This window comes from Myotis lucifugus, unplaced genomic scaffold (genome assembly GCF_000147115.1).
Source record: "Myotis lucifugus unplaced genomic scaffold, Myoluc2.0 scaffold_808, whole genome shotgun sequence".
Lineage (NCBI taxonomy): Eukaryota > Metazoa > Chordata > Mammalia > Chiroptera > Vespertilionidae > Myotis > Myotis lucifugus.
The window spans coordinates 207,084-214,219 of NW_005871856.1; the positions used below are offsets into that span (position 1 = coordinate 207,084).

Here is a 7,136-nt window from a genome sequence, read left to right on the forward strand (position 1 = left end):
GGGGGGGGGGGGGGGCCCTAGACAAGGGGGTTCTTCTGTGCCCAACTGGCTGGAGGGGAACTGGCCCCTGGTTTGGTCCCTGGCCTCTAGTGGGGGTTTGGGGGGTTTCCTGTGCAGTAAACAGGAGGGAGGAGAGCCCCCAGGGCCCTGGGGAACAGCTGGGCCCTCCTTGTTCGCCCGGGGCTGGGGTGCACCAGGACCCACTGAACCTAGCCCCCAGGCTGGACTTCCTGGTGTAAAAGCGCAAGGGCCGGAGTGGAGGCCCGCGGGGGGGGGGGGGAGCGTCTTCTTTCTTTGGAAACGTTTCCGAGGTGGGGAGCTCTGCCTGTCCTCTCTCCTCCCCCCACCGTCTGCCTTGTGTTGCATCTTTTCCAGAGTCGAGGGCCAGACACCATGGACGGTGGGAGCCCCAAGGTCCCAGGTGGCAGAGACAGAGATGAACGCAAGGCGGGGAGCGCAGTTGCCCCCTGAGGGCAAGCATCCTTGTCCCCAGACCAGGGCAGGTCTGGGCACGGGGTGTCCGTCTGCACAAGATCCTTCCCACAGGGAACTGGCCCTTTAGGGAGAGGCCTAGTCACCCCTGGTTCCCGACAGCAGAGTGTGGGAGACAGGGCCTGGGCGCCCCGCTGCAGTCTCCACACAGGCCACTTACCCCGAGGGCTTCGAGCCCCAGGGAGCAGGGGGAGGTGCTGGGCCAGCTCCCACGCCCACCCAGTCCCTGCTGGACTCGGACCCCAGTGGGACAGACCAGAACACAGTGCGATTTTGTCCTGAGCGGAGCCGGGTCCGGGAGCTGGATACAAAGTGGATACTGAAGCCGCGTAAACAGCCTCCCAGAGGGAAACAGGACCTTTCTGTTTCCTTGTCCCAGGGGATCCTCCGGGAGGTGTGTGCGTGTGTGTGTATGCGCGTGTGTGTGTTTGGTGTGAATACAATGGGCACCAGTTGCTTCTGCTCACCTAGGGGGGCCTGGCTCAGCCTCATGGCCGGCCAATCAAGCCTGTCACCCCATTGGGCCCCAGACAAGACCCGGGACAAGGAACTGAGACCAGCTGGAGGCACCAGCTATTAGCTGATGGGGGGGGGGGCACAGTTTGAACTCAGATCTGGGTCCTCAGCGAATGTTTATTTCTCTCCATCCCGTGGCGCGCCCCATCTCCCCTCCTTGGGCGAGTTCGCCCTGCCGCCCTGCCGGGAATTGAATGTGCCCGGCTCCTCCCACCCTCGCTGGCTCTCTATCCCTCCCTCCCTCAGCGGGTGCCCAGCTGGCCTCGCATTCAGTCCGCATTCAGTCCCCGTCAGCCTGTCAGCCCGCTGAGGACACAGTTGCCGCCAGGGGAGGGGTTTCACCAAGGCCAGCTCCCTCCCCAGCGGCCTGACTGACCCGTTCTCCTGACGCCAGCGCCGCTATTCCAGGCAGGAGGCCGCCCTCGGGGTCCCGACCCGGCTGCTTCCGGTGCAGGACCCCCTCGCTGGGCAGTGGGGGTCCCTCTCTGCGCTCTCAAGCCCAGGACACTGAGATGAGACACTAAACAGTTCAGCTCCCTCCTCCGTGCCAGCCAGGCCGTGGGACTCCGCCACCCCTTTAGGTGACCAGGGTCCCCACAACGCCAGGCCTTTCCACTTCACTGGGAAGGAATGTTACCCCCTGGATGCTGTGGACGCCCCGGGCAGGCCTGGCTGCACAGCCTCTCACAGGTCATTGAATCCCTGCGCGGACAGGATGGATTTTTCCATGCCTCCTGATGAGTTGGAAAGTCACCCACAGCAGGTGGGACTGTCCTGGCTTTGCTGGGGCTGGAGAGAGCCAGGTCTCCGAGCAGGAAGTGGCCGGAGTGCTGCGGTCAGGGCAGTCTCCCGAGGTAACTGCCGGGTCAGACGCCCTCTTCCCCCAGGACCGCCGGCCCCTGGGATGTGGGGCCTGCAGCCGGCCTCGGGCTCAGAGAACCTCCTCCCAGCACCTCTCCCTGTGGACTCCTCTGGGTCAGAACTTCTGAGCAAACCCAAGCCCCTCGTGTGGGAGTGGTAGCACGAGGGACAAGGCACCCGTGAGGGCAGTACCTGTGCGACCTCTGAGGGGGGTGTGGCCTCAGATGCTTCCGCACCAGCTGGCCCTCCCCTGGGAGCTCCCTTTGCGCAGGGGCTATGCCTCCATCGACAGGGCTCCCTGAGGCTGGGCTGTCTTCCTTCTGCTCCTCCCAGATGCCCAGGGGCAGGAAAGGACCAGAAACTGAGTCGGAAAGGGTGGGGGAGGCACCCACAGAGGCTGGTCTTTCCCGCCAGCTCGTGGGTTATTTGTCCTCACAAGTGAGCAGGAGCCCATGACACGAAGAGCCTAGTGACACATCTGCTCCTTCCTTCACGGAGCCCAGGGCCCTCCCTCCCGTAGCGCTGGGTGCTGGCCAGGTCAGGAGGTGCCCTTGGGGACGTGGCGCAGACATTCCCAGATGCCGGGCGATGCCATGGGGCCCAGGCAGTGAGATTCTCAGCTGGATCTCGGGGCCCAGACGTCCAGCCCCTCCTGGGCCCTTCACCCACACTCCTCTGGGCAAAGTTAATGCTAAAGACGTGGCCCCTGGAGTATGCCAGAGCCTCTGCTGCCCTGGATTGTATCTGGTTTCCTGTGCTCCTTGGGGAGGAAGAGTTTCTTGGCAGGAAGTAGTTTAATGGTCTGAAAGCCTTACTTCCTGGTCTTGAGGTCCAAGTTTTCAGTTACAAGTGGCTGAGATCCCTGCCGAGGAGGGAGGCAGGGGGAGAGGACGGGAGCAATGATAGCCTCCACCTCAGACGCCAGCGAAGAGGAGGCCAGACAGGGTTCGGCCGGTGCCACCCAAGCCTCAGAGCAGCAGAGGGTGCTGCCCCCCGACGCCCACCCAGCCGTGGGCTCCTTGCGGGAGTCGGCGACAGGGAAGCGGAGGACGGCCAGGCCTTGGGGCCCTGCCCAGGTTTCAGCAGTTGGCTGGACGCTTCCTCACCCCATGCCTTTCCCAACCCCCTGCACGATTCTCTCTCTTTCCTTCTGAGTCAACACAAATCTACGAAGAGGCTGGCAGTCCTCGCTGGCAGGAAGTCCTCTGTGGTGACTACTCAGTTCTCCCCGCTCCAGTGTTGTGCCGAACCTTTGGGGCCGAACCAGGAACACGGGGATCATGTAGGTGTTTCCACGGAAGGCCTTTGAGGCCTGGAATTGGCCACAGCCGTGATAAAGCACCCGAAGCCAGGCAGGGGCAGCGAGGAGCAGAGGTCGGCACCACCAGCAGGTGCCCCGAGCCTGGGCTGCCGGGCGCAGGGGGAGGCGGGTCTGGGACCCAGGGCTGCAATGTGGTGGCCTCCCTGTGGGAGGTGGAGCCAAGGAGGAGACACAGCTGCTGCCTGGCACCCGTGGCCTCGGTGACAGAGAGGGAGGAACTGTCCTGGCTTCTGTCCCTTCCCGTGGGCACTGCAGTGCCTCCCGAGGACCCACCTGGCTCACGAGCCGGGGAAATGCCACCGTGGGGGCTCAGACCATGGGACGCAGAGCAGGGCTTCAGGACCAGCGTGCTCCAGCCGCTCCTCCGTCCTCGGCCCAGCAAAGGGGCTGTAGGGCTTAGAACAAACCCCAGAACCTTGACAGTGACCCGCCCAGCCCTGGGTACCAACCCAGATCACACCTGTGGCCCCGCCTCCCGCTCTGGCCCCCTCCTCACCAGTCACTCTTCCTGGAGCCCAGGGTTTGTAGTCTTGGCCTCTAACCCCATTTCTGAGCCTTTCACTTGCTCTGGCACCAGCTACAGTGGGAACGACTTTCCCCTCCAGCCAGGCTCGCTCTCGGCATCGGGGGACCCCCCTCCCCCGCCTTTCCTTCAGGCTCTGCCCTCCCTCCCCCCACTGTCCTTCCACGTTGATCTTCGACAGGAGATACTAGTAGATTGACTCATGCCCTGGAGCTGGAGTTATCTCTGCTCCTAAGAATTACAGAGAGGGCAGCTCTCAGCCCGAAGCACAGGCTCGCAGTGTGGGTCTCAGGCCCTGAGGGGTTGGAGGTGCTGGGCCGTCCCTTTGATGGTATCTTCAAGGAGCTGCCTGTGGACAGGGCCCCACTGGGAGTGTCACTGCCTCCTGTGGCTCCCCCTCGGCTGGGCAGCTCACTCCTGAGGGCAGCGTCTCGTCTCACCTCGAGGGCTAGTTCCCAGCACAGCCCCGAGGTGGCCAGGCCTTGCACCCTGATTTGGGAGGGACACCCCGAGTGTCGGAGGCACATCAGCGTGCCTCACCCTCTGTGCACCCTCCGCTTTTCTTTCTCACGTGGAGGAGAGGGGGGCTGCTCCCTAGCCGGCGGGGGGTGGGGTGGGAGAGGCAGCCCTTCCTGTGAGAACCTGCCCCACCTCAGCCAAGGTCCTGCGTCCGGCCCTTTCCCACCATGGAGAAAATAGCAAGAAAAACAGATGAGAACTGATACCCTGGCTGCAGGGTCTGCTGGGACCTGGCCCTGGAGGAGCCCAGGAACGAGGTGATTTAGGGGCTCCAGGAAGTCAGGAAGGGAGGGGGGCCCTCTCTCACTAGGAGTGGCCTCCCCGCCGCCTCCCACCTGGACACTGTCAGTACCACCTCCTCTCTCGGTGGGTCCTCATGGCCCACCCCCATCTCTGGAGGTTCTTCTTAGAACAGGGCCAGCCGTTCCCACGTGTGAACTTGTAGGAAAGGGACCTTCTCGCTCTGCCGATCATCCTGCATCCAAACAGCCCAGGCAGCTGTCGCCCTGAGGAGAGCGGGTCTCGGAGCAGGAGACATGGCACACGATGGCCGCCTCTGGGTCTTGAATCTGAAATTGGGGCTCCTCCCAGCATGCTACGGGGTTCCCCGAGGCATGAATGTAAAAGGGCTTGTCGACCATAAACGCGCTATAAACCCTGCAGATGTGGGTGGTGCCCGGGTCTCTGTGTCCCTCCGCCTTCTTCTCTCTCCCCTTTGGTCTGGCCCCGTAGACTCATGGCCAAGCTGCTTGGGGACATTGGAGACACTCGAGTCTCAGGACCAAGCCTGAGCCAGATGCTGCAGAGCTTGCGTTTGCTGAGCACCTTGCGATCCCAGAGGGTTCCAGGTGGGAATGTTTCAAGGGGCTTGGAGGTGTGGGAGCCCAGGCCCAGGAGTACCGGGGGGTGTTTATACGTGTTATCGGGTCCTCACCCTCTGACGTGGGTCCCGCGGGCCCATTTCTCAGAGGAGGAGTTGATGTAGTAGCTTGCAGACTTGGGGGCCAGACTTGGTCTCCTTCCAGCATATGCCCCAGGCAGGCCTTCCTGCTGGGGTCCCTGTGGAGGGAACGGCTTCAGCTGTAGCAGAGCAAAGGTGCAGGCAAAAAGATCCCCAGGCAGGCGCGGCCAGTGGGGCAGCCCTCAGGGCTGTGCTGTGGGGACACAGGACGCAGGATCACAGGGGAGGGGAGGAGGGGGAGTCACCTGGGGTCCTCAGTGTCCCCACCAGAAAGATAAGGAGATTAGAAATGAGGGTCCCATCCACTTCGCTTTGCAGATTCCTCCCACCCCAAACCGCCCCTCCCTCCCCTTCCTGTGAAGCCTTCGGGGAACAGGGGGCTGTGGTGGAAAGGCCCCAGGAGGAAGGGCCTTGGGCGTCATCGCTGGGAAGGCGAGAGCCACGGGCACAGGAAGAGAAGCAGCTGGAGGGAGCCCCTCACACCCTGGGTCCCAGTAGCTGTTTACAGGCTCACGGGGCAGCCAGCGCTGGCTTGGAAGCCGCTTTGGAAAATAACCACCGGCCGCTGTGCTGAGCCAGCTCCTCTCGCGGAGCGGGCCCGGCCTTTGGCTCCTTCTCCGAGGCCGTGTGTGGCCAGAGGACACGCTGGCTGCTGGCCGGGCTTGCTTCACGGGAAGTGGGGACATGGACACCCTCGGCCTCAGTGGGGGGTGCGGGGTCGTCACCTCGGTAGATTCTGTATCACCCACATGTTTACATCGCGCGTGTGTCCTGTCATGTGAAAGCTCGTTCCCTCGACATCTTCCCTTGCGTTTCCTTTCAAGGACAGGTCACAGCCTGCAGCTGCCTGTTGCCTTATCTCCTCCTTTTGTGTTCTCTGTGTCTTCTCCCAAAGGTGAGCTGAGAGAGGCGGGTCCTCGTCTCACTCCCAGCGGAGAGCAGTGCCCGGGACCCACAGCACGCAGAGCTTGCTGGACATGAGCACAGCTTTCTCTCCCGAGAGCCATTCCCAAGGGGCCCGGGCGTAAGGGGCCCGGGCGTGCACAGCTGGTCCTTGAGTCCAAGCCGTGTGCAGTGACCGGGAGGGGAGGGGAGGGGAAGGGCGGGCGGAGGAGCTGGGCGATGGGGGGCTGGCCGGGGAGTGGACGAGCCCAGAGGAGGGTGTGGATGCTTCCTGAGTGTTGCCGCCCGGGGAGGTGGCTTGTGCACCAGTGGCTGAGTGGCCAGTGGGGACAGGAGTTGGGAAGCCCTGGCAGGTCACAGGGCGCCGTGCACCTCCGCGTCTTCACCTGCTGGTGCTTCCCACCCACGAGGGGGTCATGAAACAGGGATGAGGCCACCAGGGGACACGCCCAGCACACACGGCGATTTCACTTTGGTGATTTTATTAAAACTCCTAAAGAGCGTCCTCTGCTTTCGGTTATGATTTCTATCATCAACCAAGAGAGGTGAGCCAGTGCGTGTCCAAATCTCAGATCCTGAGAAATTGGCACTTTAGCCAAAGACACACATTCCCCGCTCCCTGGGCCCTGGCGGGGGTGGCCTCCCCTGGGGGGGGGGGGGAGCCTCACGGGGACTCACACTGCCCTCCCTCCCCAGGTACAAGACGGTGGTGACGCCCCGCAGGGCCGCGGTGGCCATCGCCGGCTGCTGGATCCTCTCCCTCGGGGGGGGCCTGACGCCCATGTTTGGCTGGAACAACCTGGGTGCGGTGCAGCGGGCCTGGGCGGCCAACGGCAGCGCCGGGGAGCCCGTGATCAAGTGCGAGTTTGAGAAGGTCATCAGCATGGAGTACATGGTCTACTTCAACTTCTTCGTCTGGGTGCTGCCGCCGCTGCTGGTGCTGGTGCTTCCGCGCTGGTGTCGTGGTCGCCGCTGCCGTGAGTCAGGCTGCGCCTGGTTCCTCAGCTCTCGGTGTCCTCGGGCCCACCGCTGCGCCTCGA

The 7,136-nt window shown here is 63.3% G+C and overlaps 1 protein-coding gene across 1 annotated transcript in view; it reads left to right on the forward strand.

Annotated features, from left to right (window-relative positions):
• The window catches only part of ADORA1 (adenosine A1 receptor), a gene marked incomplete at its 3' end in the record, with an annotated part of 18,484 nt that extends 11,411 nt beyond the window's left edge, over positions 1–7,073 (forward strand). Inside the window, exon 2 of the mRNA XM_023747175.1 lies at positions 6,793–7,073. Coding sequence (XP_023602943.1) covers positions 6,793–7,073 — 281 coding nt within the window. The remainder of the gene's footprint in view (positions 1–6,792) is intronic.
• Positions 7,074–7,136: the final 63 nt, after the last annotated feature.